The sequence below is a fragment of the Filicampus tigris genome, chromosome 1 (genome assembly GCF_054856515.1).
Source record: "Filicampus tigris isolate MCC_2025a chromosome 1, RoL_Ftig_1.0, whole genome shotgun sequence".
Taxonomy (NCBI): domain Eukaryota; kingdom Metazoa; phylum Chordata; class Actinopteri; order Syngnathiformes; family Syngnathidae; genus Filicampus; species Filicampus tigris.
The window spans coordinates 30,823,231-30,839,405 of NC_141217.1; the positions used below are offsets into that span (position 1 = coordinate 30,823,231).

Here is a 16,175-nt window from a genome sequence, read left to right on the forward strand (position 1 = left end):
GTGGGGGCACATAGAACATATTGCAGAGACAATATTTGCCTTGAATTCTAATCCTTTCATTTGACAAGCGCCTCCTCAATATCGCTAAAGTTTGTCCAATTCTATCGACTGGTGATGTAGACATCATAATCCATGCTTTTATTACATCCCGCCTCAAGTATTGTAACGTTTTGCTCTCTGATCTTCCCATGTCTAGTATTAAAACATTGCATCAACTCCAAAATGCTGCAGCTACACTCCTGACAAGGACAAGAAAGTTCAATCATATCACTCCAACACTAGCCAATTTGCATTGGCTCCTGGTCCACTAGAGATGCGATTTCAAGGTTTTGCTACTTACCTATAAAATATTGCACGGCTTAGCACCTTCCTATCTCGTCGAACTCGTGATATCATATGTTCCGTCCCGAAACCTTCGTTCACAAAATGCCGGCCTTTAAGTGATCCCGAGCGCCAAAAAGAAATCCGCAGGCTTCTAGAGCGTTTTCTATTCGGGCACATTCTCAGAAGCGCTGCTATGGAGATTTCTGCATTGACCAACTAGGCAAGGACCCATTTCTCCCAAGTTGTCTTCCTGAATTTGATTGACTTTGACATTATTTTAACCAACAATTGTATAGTATCATAATATGTGTTCAATGTTGAACACTCGGCATCCATTGCAGCCTGATCATCCTGGAAGGGGGATTCCCTCATCTGTGGTCCCTTCTCAAGGTTTCTCATTTTTCCCCAGAGGGTTTTTTGATTTTTTCCTTGCCCTCCTTGGGGTTAAGATCAGGGGATACAAAGTACTCTATTTTTATTTGTTTTAGTACTTTTGTACTTTAGTACATTTCATAGTCTATCATTTTTGTTACCTTTACTTTCATAGTCTTTTTTTTAATCATTACACACATTGGTACTTTAACTCAGGAGTGAGTGGGTACTTCTGTTACCTCTAAATAAAGCCTTAATTAAACTGTGATTCATTCTGCCTTAGAATAAGACTGACAAAGCAGTTTGAAGAACGTGTCTCCCTTTGCGCTGCCCTCGTTGGCTCCCTCCACACCCTGTTGACAGATGGCAAGTCAGTGTGTGTGCCACCTTTTCTCTTTTACACACACTGCGGAAGATCACAACCCTTTCCTGTTTCCTCCATCTCATTTTACGACACACACTCATGTTATGATACTCGTGCTATGATCAGTTGTCAGTGAAAAGGCTTTTTGTGGCCAAGCTCAGCCCGAGGTGCAGCGTCTGGAAGCTTCTAGCGGGCCTAAAACTTCCTCCACAAGCAGACGCAAGTAGTAATTAGCAAAGGGACGATGCATCGCAGTATTTAATAGTCAGCTAACTAATATCTGCTTCAGTGTGATGACTAATCCCGCTCTGTGGGATGAGAGGAGGAACATCAGCTCCATAAGGGATTGTGCTGCATCTGAATCGAAGACTGGTAAGAGAATTGGGACCTCAGTAAAACAGCTCAAGTCCACAAATGACTGCCCTATCATAGGAGACTGTCACATTCCATTTCAATGTTTGCCTTTTTAACTCAAAAACCAATCGCTGCCTACTCACAAAGTTTCATGCTTCCGGAAGAAAAGCAAGTGTGTTTTTGTGCCCGCTTAACAAGGACAGCTGCGCTTGCTGTTTGTCAAAGCTTGCAGCAGCACTCTAGCTTGAGGTCAGCCTTGAGTCAGAGTAATACATCTCAAGCTTCCTGGCCCGCATGAGTTGGACAGCAAAGATTGCTTGGTAAAAAAAAACAAAAACAAAAAAAACAATTAAGCAACAATTTAACACACTCAGAAAATACAAGCCCATCAAATGTGTGGCACAAAAGGAAGTTGGTAGAAGGAAATGCTAATGCCAGAAAAGCAACACAAAAGCCATCCTTAAAGTGGAAGACAACGCAAACATATTTTTATTCAAGAATATGTTGTCCTATGCAGGCCAACTAGTTGAAACAAGGCATTCTGATTAATATTGCGTTTGTGGAATAGGAGTTGAGCAACAAAATCCACCTGTTTTTAGCCATCTCTGCGGGCAGCCATTTTGTCACTTCTGTCGACTGAAAATGACATCACAATTGCTCAGGGCTCAGATAACGACCAATCATGGCTTCGCTTCAGAAAACAGGTGATCCCTTTTCACAACTGTGATGTCATTTTCAGTCAACAGAAGTGACAAAATGGCCGCCCCCAGAGATGGCTAAAAACAAGGTGGATTAACTCTTATTCCACAAACACAATATTTATAAGGATGTCTTGTTTAAAACTGGTGGGCCTGCATAGAACATATTCTTGAAAAAAACAACACACGGAATCAACCAAGGTTACAATAGGCTAAGGGAAAGCAATTGTGGATGGACCGGATGAAAGTCATATTCAGTTATAAATGGCAACTCTGCAATGGGCAAGGTGATGATGTTGGAACCTATGTTTTGTGCCGTTCCAATGAGATTTCTGAAAACGACTGCCTGAAGAAAACATGCACATTTCCACAGTCATTGAAGATATACATTTTGGACACTCCTCTTATCCCACCAATTGAAAGGGCATTCAGTGTCATGGCCTGCAAACAGTCCGGATCTCAATCCAATTCAAAATCTTTGGTGGAAGTTGAAGAAAATGGTCCATGACAAGGATTCAACTGGCAAAGCTGATCTGGTAAAAGCTATCAGAGAAAATTGGAGCCATATTGATGAAGAATACTGCTTATCATTAACTTAAGTCCTTTCCTCGGAGAATGCAAGTTGTTAAAAAAAACAGAAGGGGTGCAACAAAATACAAGTGGTGTGTTGAAGTGACCTTTTGTTGTAGTTCATGTTTCCCTAACTTTTTCCTTTGCTTGGTCTAAACAAGTAACTATTATGACAACCACATTTTTTCATGATTTATTTTAGTGTTTCTTAAAGCCAGAAAGACATCTGAAATGTCTTTAGTTTTGTGTCATGTCTGTGATCTGTTTTTTTTTTTTCTATAAATTTAAACAACTGAATGAACATCCTCAGAGACTGGCAATTGCAAAAAAAAAATTCCACGGGTTATAGAAGGCAGAAGGTGTCGTAAACTTGTGTATCCACCAGTTGCCATTGAAACAACACAACAATATCCTTGCGTTCAAAATACAGGCCCAAAGTAAGCACTGAATAGAGGGAGCTTGAAACTGTTTGTGTTCCCACCACATTAACTCCGGTTCCTGCAGAAACATGCACCTGTTGTTCTTTATAGGGTTATGAAGCAGTTAAAGGATAAAACCGACCCGGAACATATCACGTATGCTTGGAAAATGAAGCGGAAGTAAGGCCTAAGCAAATAGCAAAACCTGGATCAGTAAGACACGGATCTTTGACGTTGATTCAACTTACTTTCTGCGAATGGTGGCGCTGGTGTTGGTGTCTGCGCTGTCGGTGCGTTCCAGCCGGTCCCTCTCGGTGGTGGACGAGCCGCAGGAGAGACCTCGGGTTAGCCGAGTGTGGGTCCTCCTGTCTCTGCCGGGCACCGACACCGTCGCGGATCCACTTTTGGTCTGAGGCGAGGACGCGCTGCCGTCTCCGCCACCGCCGTGATGGGTGGGCAGCGACAGAGGTTGACCGTGATCATGGTTCCGCTCCGGGGTGTCGGAGCCAGGAGTCCGAGGGCTGCGATCCTGCCTCAGGTCTTGGTTCTCCTGGCTAACCCGGTCTAGCTGGCCTTCCAGCTCCTCGATGCGCCTCCGTTGGGTTTCCAGGAGCTTGGCCTGGCTCTCGATGATGTTGTTGAGCTCCAGGAGGTACTCCACCGCCCGATTGGGACTCTCCGGGCTGGCCTCCATGGCGGAAGCCCAGATCCGCCCCCCCCACCAGCCCTGATGAGTGGGGGGGAGGGAGGAAGCGACGGAGACTCTGGATGAGATGAACTATTAGCTTCGGATGCGGAAAAACAAAAAGTCGCAGAGGTGACGGTTGTCGAACTGACTACATGTCGTCAAATGGGAGGGTGAGCGCGGGCACTAGAACATCTTCGAGGCGCTTTGCGATGTGGCCATGCGGAGAAGAACGCTGAAAGACGAGCGAGATATACTGTTGATTGTCTGATCATCTGCTGCCATTTTTGAAGAGTTGCTCAAATTAGCATGGAATGCTTTCAGGGTTTTGGCCATAATGATGAACGCTGAACAAGACGACCGCCTAAAATTGTCTGAAGGATGCTGGGAAACCATTAATGACGCAATATGTCTAGATGAGGAACATCTACCAGTTTATAATCCATCCATCAGATGCCAACTAGACCAACACGGGGAAAATATGGACTCTGTATTTCTGATCTCCCACTGACTGTCAGGCAGTGTCAATCATTACATAATTCCCGCCTACACTGAAGATCCCCACGCAGCGTGCGCCGTGTCTCTTTCAACCCATGGCTCGATGCGTCTTTACGGCACGGAAAGTAAGCAAAGTTGCCTTACGGAGTGCATTCTTCCCTCAGAGCCCGCGGCTCCCCTCAGCCGCTCCAGAACTCCATCCTTTCATTTCACGAGCGCCTGCTGCAAAGTCAGCGAGCGTGCGTGGGGGTCTTTTTCCCATCCAGCAGCAATACAGACTTTACTTCCACATCGCGCGTGTTGGTCGACCGATCGGAAAAACTCCCAAAAACTGACAAACGCGGTAAATATTCTGTGAGTTTTGCGACTTCTCCGAGGCGACTCTGACGGCATGCGTTATGTCGGGGTGAGTGCGTGTGTGTGTGGGTGTGCGCGCGTGTGTGTGCGTGTCGCTAATCCAAGCAAAATAGAGCGCAAAACGAGCCTCGTGCGCGTCCGGACCGCGGAGATGCGTTCGCTTTTGCCTTTGGAGCGAAGCACGAGTGGCAACATTAATTGGTGGTGATGATGACACATTTCCGGTGAGGACTTTCGAAATAAAATATCTCGTTGTTGAAGAAGGACCACCGGTGCAGACTTTCAAAATAAGACAGATAACCGTTGCGTTGTCCTCGTTAACGAGACATTTCCATCAATAGACCCTTGAAGTTATTTGACCAAGGCAGAGCAATTTAATTTTTTGTATTCAATATCCATTGCTTAAAACAGGGGTGTCAAACATATTTTGTCCCAGGCCACATTGAAGTTATACTTTCCCTCGAAGGGTCTTTATTACGTGTATGATCACCTCACATACACAACCAGTTGATTAAAATCAGAAGGCAGTAAAAAAAAATGTTTTACTTGTATTCTATCTATTTTAAAAGGGGGATTAGAAACAAAAACATACTAGTAATGTTGCAAACTTATTAAAAATGATGACATTTGGCAGCTTTTATATTATCGCAAGCAACTTGAAGTCAATGCAAATGATTTACTTTCACAGGCCACATAAAATGATGCGGTGGGCCTTGAGTTTGACACCCGTGGCTTAAAATCTTATATTAACACTGCCACGTAAATGCTATTCATTAGCATCTATAGCGTTGTGTTAGCATTACGCCAGCTGAGTTCAAGGATAAGTTACTTAGTTTTAAATACACAGTGTGTATTTCCTTTTATTTTATGCTTAATTTGACGGTGAGGTAGTCAAAGAAAGAAAGAGAAAGAACATGTGGCCTAACAGGGAGTTCTCAAAGTTCCTTCCTCTTGTCGGCTTCATGCCTTTCGCTATTGTTCTTGAACAGACAGACTGGAGTCTCTTCAAGAGTATAGTAGTACGTAGTATAGTAATCAAACCAACAGTTGGTCTTTAAAAAAACAAAAACAAAAAAAAAACATACTGAGACCAACCAGTGATACAATGTCAAATTTTAAATGTTCCATTCCAGAACCAAAACGCTGGTCCCCATACCGGCCGACTCAAGGTCAATATGACATATTCAAAGTTATTACTAGCAAGATGTTACATTCATGCAGTGATGGCGCTACACCGGGACTAAGGGGGGCTTATTGCTCCGTCAGAAATCAGTGTAGCCCCAGTAAAGCCCCACCTAGCATTTTATTTGAAATTCTAAAGTACATTCATAAATTATGTTTTCATCCCCCCTATGTATCGTACAACCCCGCCTTTAGGCCCAGGAGAGAAAAAATTCTGGAGCTGTCCCTGCATGCAAGTCTTGCAAAGCTGTCAACAGAGCAAGAAAAGAAACTTCGACCTATAATTCTGCAATGCTGCTTTTATGGAATTAGGAAATGGCAAGCTGGTGCCATTTTAAGTAACCACCTAAAGAAGCGCACAGAAGTCATTTTATGCCCTATGCCTTCTGTCAAGACTTTTTTTAGAAAAACATCTTGTGGCGACATGTGAACCGAGCTCAGTCCCCCCAAGCCAGGAAAGAACCAAGTTGAGTCACTGTGTGCACATACACTGGGCCTGTGAGAAATTTCCCCAAAAAGACAAAAAGAAGACAAGGAGGCCTCACAACGTATCGTTATTTTTAGCGGCATGCCTTAAGTGCTCCTATGTAGAACCTCTTGTGTCTCTGTCATGCTCACACAGGTGAGATAAGATTAGCGTGCAGGTAATGGTGAGATCATGGGAAATGTAAAATCACTGTTGTGGTCAAAAGCAGGCTTAATAATTGACATGTAGAACATGGTCCAGGATTTATCCGATGATAGATGTGCTTTCAAATACATGCATCAGATCAGTTTCAGGACATATGATTCTCAATTTAAGATCAAGGTTTCTCTATAAAAATACATTTGTTTTGGAGCAAGTGTAAGCAGCATAAATGCAAACACACATATATGAACATAGCATCTAAACACCAAATAATATGTTACATTTTACCACCATATTTTCTTATAGAGCAGTGCTTCTCAAATAGTGGGGCGGGCAAGCTGACGGGGTTGGTGGGGGGTCATGGAGTGATGCCGGGGGGGGGGGGGGGGGAGCACGTGGACCCCAGGGAACATCCTTTTTTTTTGCCGTACTAGAATAGCGTGCAGCAGACGCATTATGGTGCCTCAGAGAGACCACATGTCGCAAGCCTACCACCAATTTCTTCAGCAGAGGTGCAAGAAAATTGTCATCACAAACAACTTCTAGTATTCCCTCAAGTGACAAAGTAAGTGCATTGCATTTATTAGTGTACTCATTGATCCAGCAAATTTATGATTGGGTGATATATTTTTAGACTTGTTTATTACTATCTATTGTGACATTGTTAGGAAGTACTACTTACACTAATGCCATTGCGTATCCCATGCAGTTGAAGATGAGGAGAGGACACAGTAGTAGTTTTCAGAGATGGGCATTTCGTCCCAGGGAGGGAACGGTCCGGACGGACGCCCATTTTGTGGACGGACGACCGGAGGATGAGAAGTCTTTTAAAAAGGACGGACAAAGTAAGGACTGAAGTGGGTTTTCGTCCATCCCTCTATTCAACCCGAATAGACTGACGTGTTGTGTTGAGCTCTTTTAAAAAGAAAGACCACTGTTCTCTTCCGCGATACCATGGAGCAGCCATGACTAAGCCTGCAGAACACTGTAGAGTGCTCTTTTTCATGTGTGTTCTCTCCCTGCACTATTGTTTTCACAGACATAGGCTCCCAGCATAGGCTGTCCATTTCACTGATGAGGGAAAAGGTGCAGAGCAATTTTGTTTTGTTAACTAACTGTTAAAGTGGAAGTCAACCCATATTTTTTTCTAAGAATATGTTCTACCCAAACCCACTAGTTGAAACAAGGCATTCAGATAAATATTGCACTTGTGGAATAAGAGTTAATCCACCCGTTTTTAGCCATCTCTGGGGGCGGCCATTTTGTCACTTCTGTCAACAAAATGGCCGCCCCCTGAGATGGCTAAAAAGGGGAGGATTTTGCTGCTTAACTCATATTCCATAAACACAATATTAATCAGAATGATGTGTTTCAACTAGTGGGCCTGCTGGGAAGATATTATTGAAAAAAATATGTTTGGGTTGAGTACAAACCTTATCCCTTAGCATGCAAAGCAGACGGAAGTGTTTTAAAAAGATGAGGACGGACGGGGTTAGGGTTAGAGGACGATTATTATTATGAACAGGACGGAGCGATGAGTACAGTGCCCATCTCCAGTAGTTTTATTGGCAGGTGGCATACAAATGAAAATTTGGTTGCGCACAGCAAGCAAAAAGGCATTAAAAACTAGGAAAATGAGGAACTGCGTTCACTAAGTTTGTCTCCTCCGGGTATCCATAGCAGAAACATGGCAGCCCCCTGTAGTGGAGGCAAGCCTTACGTAATATAATTAGAGATTACTTCACTTACAATTACAAATAATGAACATTGAAAAGTCAACAAATTTTTACACACTGTGTCTTTAATGCTGCGTTATTATCAGTGCGCTGCTCCTTCTGGTGTGCCTGCCTTGGCCACCGGGAGGCAGTCTTGTCAAATAAAGTCATGCAGACACAAACGAAAACCAAAATTCGTACTGCTCAGTAAGTTGCTGTTATATTTGTCATTTTTCATAGACGATAAAGAATATATGCCAGTGTGTATGTTATACTTTCTACGTGTCGTTCTGCCAATTGTCTTCAAATATCCGTAGCTTAATGTAAGATTGTGACCATTGATGCTAATGTTAGCATGTCGAGGCCAACTTCCATTCATGTTGCATTCAAATGCTACAAAGTGCAACACACATTTAACACGGAAATCCATGTTAACAAATATATCAGATACCTCACGTTTTATTACTTATGTGGGAGCAAAAGCTGCTGCCGGGAGAAAACACACGCTACTACATTGACAGCATGCAAACTCCACAGAAGAGAGAAAGACCACAGCCGTGGATTTGAACCCACAACCTCTGAATTGTGAAGGTGATGTGCTATATATGAAAACCATGCGGCAACATGTGTAATTATGTTTAAAAAAATATATGCGAACAGCATTTTTTTTTCAAAGTCCATTGAATACGTTTTTGTTAATGTCCTTGACCTGCGTTAAAGAAAAAAAAAATTAAATTGAGACGAGAACGACTGCTCTAGAACTGTCTGTACTGTTGCTGCCACCTGCTGTCCAACGGTGGTGCTGAAAAAGAAGTATGACAGACAAGATATTGATCCAGCACTTTATTTGCACTTTTATTTGAATGTGAATACACTTCAGACATAATCTGCTTTGGGAACTGAAAGTGTTAAAAAAATAATACTGGGGAACTGATGCGACACTGTTTGGACACGGGGATTTGGCGGTGTCCTGTTTCGGTGTTTCACCATTTTGTGGGGAGGAATCCAGGAAAGTAAAGAGGATTTTTCCCGGTCAAAAATAACAGTCTGTGTCTCCTTATCCTGCCATGAAGGGCTTATGATCGCCTCATCATAATATTAATCTTTTATGAAAATGTGTAACTTTCCCTCCTGAATGGCTTATCAATCTAAAGTATCTGATAACCTGAGTAATTAAAAAAAATCATTTATAGAAAAATAACATCTCACAGTATTTCTTCATAATGCTTTTTGAATAGCCGTAACACAATAAAAAGACAAATCGCCATCTTGGATATACAACAGAGTGGATAATGAAGGATTTTTGACTGATTTACAACAAGGGCTTCATATACGACTTTTACAGTAAGACAGTGGTCGGGATGAAGGAATTGATGTTACCAAGGCAACAATACGTGGCACAATGGGCGCAAAAGTTGAAATCCACCCACCTGCTGCAAACCTTTGGCATTTCTCTAACTTCCGCCACAATGTCAGTACCCAAATTCACACTCAGGTCGCATAGAAGAAAACATTCGTGAACCAAACAGGCTAGTAGGATCAAAAATATACTTGGTCCTTCACAAAATCTCTATCTTATATTTTGCATCACGCAAACAAACAATATGATAGCTGTTGCGTGATGTATACAGTAGATATGCAGGGATGATTTATTACATACAGATCAACCACTCTACACATATTTACAGAATATATATATTTGTGACTGCAGAATACCACACCTGCAGAATAAGGGGTTTTGCGTCATCACATTTATATCAAATTATATAGTGGAGTGCGTGTCGACTATACGGAAAGGGATGGCTGACAATTGCATTATTATTGCTCGGAGTCTTCGTTGAGGTATAAGTGAACACCAAAGCAGCCTTTGTAGAGGAGCAGATACTTTACAGAGGACAGGAATGGGAAGCAGATAACTGAGGTACATTACGTCCCATTCAGCTACAAAAAAATAAAACAAACCAATATGAAGCCTTTGCGATTATTAAATGTGACTATACAATTCAGTTGAAAATGAACTGGAATCCTAAAGTGGGACAAACAAACTTAATATGGTAAATACAGTTGCATAATTATATGTATTGATGTTTTGTTGAAGCACCTTATTGGACCTTTACTATCTGTTTCCAGTTACATTGGATAGGTTTTGGACATATTGTGGACTATCTATATGGACATTTATCAGCGAAGTTTGTTAAAGGAAAAGTGACGTTAAATAAATAAATAGTTTTAAAAAATCAGCAATTAAAGTGGTAGTTTGCAATAAAAACAACAACAACACTTTTTGTCATTGCTTACAAGAGTCATTATGAATTGACAATATCACAGTGGTGCCTTGAGATCCTAATTTGATTCGTTCCATGACCACACTCATAACTCAAAACACTCCTATCTCAATTCATACGTACTTACTAAAATGAATGGAAAATGAATTTCGTCTTGTGCAGCCTCCTGTCCTTTGCATTATTAATGACAAAAATAGCATTCTCTATTTTACTTTATAAAAACAGAGTATTGACGTACTTAAATAGAATATGAAGAACTCAATCAACAGTTTGTGCATCAGGATTTAATGCTGCGATGCAATTCATTGTGCTGCTCCTAGTTTGCCCGCCTTGGCCATCGGGAGGCAGTATAATACAGTCATGTATGAGCATGAAGAATAGCATTTTTACTATTACTGTAAGTGACTCAGTAAGATGCTGTAGTAGTCATTTTTTTCTAAAGCATAAAGAATATGTGCTTGGGCGTATTGTTTCATTATCTGTCCACTTGTGTTGCTCCACTGTTTCTGTTCAAATATTTATTCCTTCTAAACTGTGACTATCGGTGCTAATCATTAGCATTTGCTTTACTCGGTTGCAGTAAGCTAAACACACTTTATTCATGCAAAGTTGTGTGGTCGTTTTAAATAAAAGTGTATTTCTCCTAGATTTACATTTACCAGTAGTTTGAGAGTAAAATCCATTGAGCGTGGCTTTAAACAGATTGAAGCCTCTTTTGCTGCTTATTGTGAAGTGAGTTGAGTTCACTGCCACCATACAGTGCTCATATCTCAAATTTGTGCTCAAAAGTCGAACCAAAACAAAAAAAGAGCTGAATGACAGCTCACATGTCAAGTCCAGACACTCATATCTCAAGGCACCACCGCACATGATAAATACGACCTATGAAAAATATCAGACGCCTCTGGCCCCATCTTGCACTTTTAATTTGATATACAAGAAACCACAGCGGCCAAGAAAAAACAACCAATCAGACACAGAAAGTGTGATTTATGAGGTGTCGATTAATTGTTTTGCACTCATGAGCAGTAAAGCTGCTCTATTCACTGGAAAAAAGCTCCTGTGGTTCCATTGGATTTAATTCGGACATACACATCGGTTACACATGATTAAAATGTGTTAAATTAACATATCATTAGAATATTTTTGAGGAAAAGAGCATATAAGTACATCGTTGACCACATATTAATCACGAGCAACCGAAAGTTAAGTATTTTATTTTCAGTGCACCAAAATGTATCGATGCAACGGAACAAAACAGTTCGATTTTTTTTTTACTGAATTGTATAGATTTTTTTTTTATCTCACATGAATGAAGAATATCTGTATATGTTTATTTTATTTGTAGATTTATTTATTGAATATTATTGTTTTCTTAGTCTTAAAGTTACAAAAAATATCTGCTCTACCTTTTTACCCTGGAAGAAAGGTTAAGACGGGAGTCCAACAGAATAAAGGGAAAAGTGACCCAGAAAAAACATGAAAATATCTGTAATGGGCATTTACAACTTGAAATACCAGCCAACAATCAGCTGTAAAAAGGCACAAAGAATACAACCCCAAACTTTGGGATGGGAATCCAGAACGGCTACCAGCAAAGAACCAATTTCAATTTGTTCACTCCAACGTTTCCCATGCTTATTGGTTTCTATTTTGGGGGGGGCATGATAACGCCAGATGCCAGTGTTGGATCAGACGGGGAAACGGAGAGGACTTAAACTGACATGGGAGGCTGACAATCTGCCAAACAAGGATACGGTCACACAACCAAGATTTACGTTGCCACATAGATGCATCCCACCGCTTCTTTCAAATGACAAAAATGTGCAAATATTCTCCTATTTAAACGATTACACTACAGAACTAAACAGACTCATAATCACTCCATATATAAAAAAAAAAATCCAAGACAAAGAAAGAATTGGACCAACAAGCAGAAATGAGAAGTGATTCCCAACCACTGTTTGGCGGCACGTTGGTGTCATCAGATGAGTCACGGGAAATGATCACATTTAACTTACCGGTAATTGTCCGAGAATGATTATTTTAACTTTGTTATCGATTTTTAAGCGTGGCTGCCATAAAAGCTAAAAAGAAAGTGACTCAGAGCTGTTGAAGAGTTCCATGTGTCTTCCGTTGAAATAAACTGGCACAGATTTCACATAGAGCAAGTCAATTTGAGAGTAAATTCTGAAAAGATGATCGTTATTTCAATACTTAACTTTTATGACACTTTTGTTTGGTTACGTACCATGACATTTGTCAGAAAATCTGAATGGACTCTTGCATGTGCAGCCAATAAATCTACCAATTTTTGTTGTTGTCTTTCCTTTTTTCATTTCAATCAAGTGTGTTGGAGGAGGGAGACATAAAAACAGGCTGGCTAGGGGTTCTTGAGGACCGGACTTGGGCGAACCTGATTTAGGGGCAGTTTTACCATTTTGCGCCATCCAAGGATGCTACGTCACTGCTCACCTGTTTTAACGGTTTGGTCCACGGCCTTATATATGAATGGACCAACAATGCCACTATTCGCCATAGCTAGAAGTGAAAGCACCGGCGGCCATTTTAAATTGCCAGCCCACAGATGAATGAAAGTGGGTGAATTAATCGGCTTAATTCTTATTCCACTAACGTCGTATTGAGCAGAATTCAGTTTAGACAATTTAAACTAGTGGGGGGGGGGGTGCGACCATTTTCACTTAACTTCCACTTGAAAGCCTTATACGACATACTTTTTGTGAATAATGAAGGTTGTGAAACATCGGGAATAGAGGACTGGATTGATATCAGTAAATATAACGTCCTGCCCGCCCCTACAGAAGAAAGGTGAGTGTTGCCGAATCAACAAAATTGCCTTTGCGTTCCAGTCAAGTGGTAGTGTCAACTCCTCTCTGCTCGCTCGACGACAGCCCGTTCCCCGCAACTTCCCGAGCCACCCGGTGCCGGCTGGGAGCCAGCCAAGGGCCCGGCAACACGACGGCCCTGCGGCCGACCGCTCGCGCTGGGAGGCTGAAGATGCTGGCGGCGGACATGCTGTCATCCGATTGGCTGCCTCCAGACTCTGACTCATCATCCCTCAGCTGATTGACAGAAAGTGCAGAAGTGAGGAAGGAGAAGGGCTTCCTTTGAGAGAGGGAGAGCGTGCCGACGTCGCTTGGTAACGCTCCCTCCTGTGCATCACCTGAAACCTCATCTTCCTCAAACTCCTGGAGCTTTTCTTGACCCCGCTCGTCGTCGTCGTCGTCATCATCGCTGTCGTCGTCCACGGAGCCCTGGAGCTGCTTCATGGCACGGTAGCCCGCCGCCACTTCCCGCATCTCGTCTGGCTCCTCCTCACTCTCCTCTTTGGGCCTGGGAAGCTTTTTGTCAGGACTCGGAATTGGTAGCACGTCTGCTCTCTCTAACACCTCCTTTCCCTCCTCGAGCTTTTCTTCCAGATTCTCCTCAGCAGGAGCTGCTACCCGTTTCTTCTCCCTCCTCCCTCCCCCTCCCTCCCCTTTCCTCACCCTCCCCGCATGGCTGTCATCCGTCGGCAGGGCTTCTCTGGGTAAACTCCGAGACGTCCTTTTCCGAGAGCTCTCCCCTCCCTCAGGCTCCGAGTCGGGGCTCCGCAACGCCGAGCGACCTCCCGATCTGCGCCTTCTCCGCCTCCTTGTCCCTTTCTCGCGTCCGTCCAAAGACTTGCTTCTCCTCTTCTGCTTGGAGCGTTTCCCCCTCTGCCCGCTGGAGTCTACTGCAGCCACACCCTGCTCCTTGGGGTGACGCAGACCGGAGGGTGAGGTGATTCTGTGCTCACGGCCTGGACAGACATTGTATGGGGAACGTATGGGTCGGGGCGTCGGGGGATAGATGGGGGTCGGGGGTGCGTGGGGGGGGGGGGCAGGGGTTGAGAGGTAACGATACATGTTTGAAAAGCGCGTTATGCAATGAAAGTGTGTTGATTCACGCTTAAGATCTCTATGCAAAGGCGCCATTTATGTCATCAAAGACCAGTGGTGCCTTGACTTGCAAGTTTCATTTGTTCCGTGACTACACTTACATCTCAAATCATTTGTATCTCAAACCATCAAATCAGAGAAGAGAAATAGCACTCAACAATATTGCGCTGTACAAAAACGAACACACTGCAAGTAACAAATACAATGTAAGTAGTTGATTCCATAAATATATACAGGGAGATGGTCACAACTGCTCAGTAAAATTAGTCGTTTTTCATTGAGGATTATGAAAATTTGCCTTTGAGTATTGTTACATTGTCTGTCTATGTGTGTTTCTGCGTCATTTGTGTTCAACCATCAGTTGCTTAAAGGGTAATTACAGCAACATTCATGTTAGTTCTGTTAGCGTCTCTGTCGTTTTGTATCGCGTGTTAGCGTTAAGCTAGCATGCTTTAGTCAGAGAAAGATATGGTTGGGTTAAACACACAAGATGAAATTCTGTTTTGTTTCATGTTTAGCTTTACAGTTAACTTCAACTGCAAGTGGCAATCAACAGGTTTAATTTTTAGGGGTAACAATTGTTTACTTTTGCCAAAGTGCTGCTGTTTGTGAAATTCTCTGCAGCCATTGAGCCTTCGTAGCTCAAGACAACAAAAAGATGGCCAAAAGATGGCTCGTGTCTTGAAAAATTCTCAAGTTGGGTCACTTGCAAGTCGAGGTACCACTGTATATCATCATTCAAAGTGGACGAGAAAAATTAAGAACAAGTGCAAGCTTTCTGCTAGTGAATACAGTTGTGCTCAGAAAAAAGAAAAAGAGAATTGGAGGCATTTATTGTCGTTGTATCGTGAAGATAGAACCAACTTAAGGGTGAAACTCCACATCAGTGTTATTTATCAGTAGTAGGGGTGTGCATCCCTCCACAAAAGGCGATTCAGTACGGTTTTCGATATGTTAGGTGCGAAACGATTCAAGGACGGTTCGATTTGAAAGTGCAACGATTCGGTTCGATTGAGTGAGATTATGATTCGATTCAATATAGTATGGCTCAGTTTGATAGAGTATGATGCAATTACTTTTTGTTATTTTACTCACATTTGAATGAATTTGCCAGTACTGTCAAAGTGCCAGTTCCTTCTGAGATATATCCCTCTAATAAAAGACAATTCGAAACGTATCTCGATACATTTCAAAGAGGAACGATTTGATTTGATCCGATGCACTCGACCCTTTTAAATCAAAAAATGGTTTTCCGGTTCAAACCGTTTTTTTTTTTGTTACCCCCTAGTTATCAGGAATAAAAAATGTAGCAATGGAGCCAGGAGTATTTTAAAGTGTAGATGAAGTATTATTGTTATTGTGCTATTGTGAGCTCAGACAAGTGATGCCTTGTGGCAAGAAGCTGTCGCTGAGTTTGTTCGTTCTGGTTCTGCCGGACCGGTTGCGCCTGCCAGAGGGCACCGGTTCAAAGTTGGTGGTTTGCATTTTTAATCTCCTATTTCTAACATTTACTTTATAAAGAGAAAATTACTGGACGATTTTGCTTTCCCATGTATCAATGAAGTAATCATTTTGATGTACTAGTACTGTGAAGCCGACCAACCTGTGGAACCTGTGAACAGCCGGAGATAATTGGACAAGCAACTTTCACTCAAGGCCAGAAACTTGTAACATGTTCATTCAGCATGTTGTTTTTCCAACAGCGGCCTCTCGGCAAGAGCTCGTCTTCACAGTCGTCTTCAAGAAATGCAGAGGAATTGTGGGGATGTAGTCCATTGGTCCT

General features: G+C 42.3%; 2 protein-coding genes across 7 annotated transcripts in view; both read right to left on the reverse strand.

Moving 5' to 3' along the window:
- The window catches only part of iqsec2b (IQ motif and Sec7 domain ArfGEF 2b), a 57,900-nt gene extending 53,064 nt beyond the window's left edge, over positions 1 to 4,836 (reverse strand). Inside the window, exon 1 of the mRNA XM_086031698.1 lies at positions 3,350 to 4,836. Within this exon, the coding sequence (XP_085887824.1) occupies positions 3,350 to 3,795 (446 nt within the window). The 5' untranslated portion in view covers positions 3,796 to 4,836. The remainder of the gene's footprint in view (positions 1 to 3,349) is intronic.
- A 4,158-nt stretch (positions 4,837 to 8,994) lies between these two features.
- The window catches only part of magixb (MAGI family member, X-linked b), a 68,339-nt gene continuing 61,158 nt past the window's right edge, over positions 8,995 to 16,175 (reverse strand). For 4 of the 6 annotated variants that reach the window (XM_086031724.1, XM_086031709.1, XM_086031717.1 and 1 more), the window contains exon 16: positions 8,995 to 14,253. In XM_086031724.1, the coding sequence (XP_085887850.1) occupies positions 13,322 to 14,253 (932 nt within the window). In that variant the 3' untranslated portion in view covers positions 8,995 to 13,321. The remainder of the gene's footprint in view (positions 14,254 to 16,175) is intronic. The other 2 variants (XM_086031739.1, XM_086031750.1) reach the window with 2 other exon arrangements.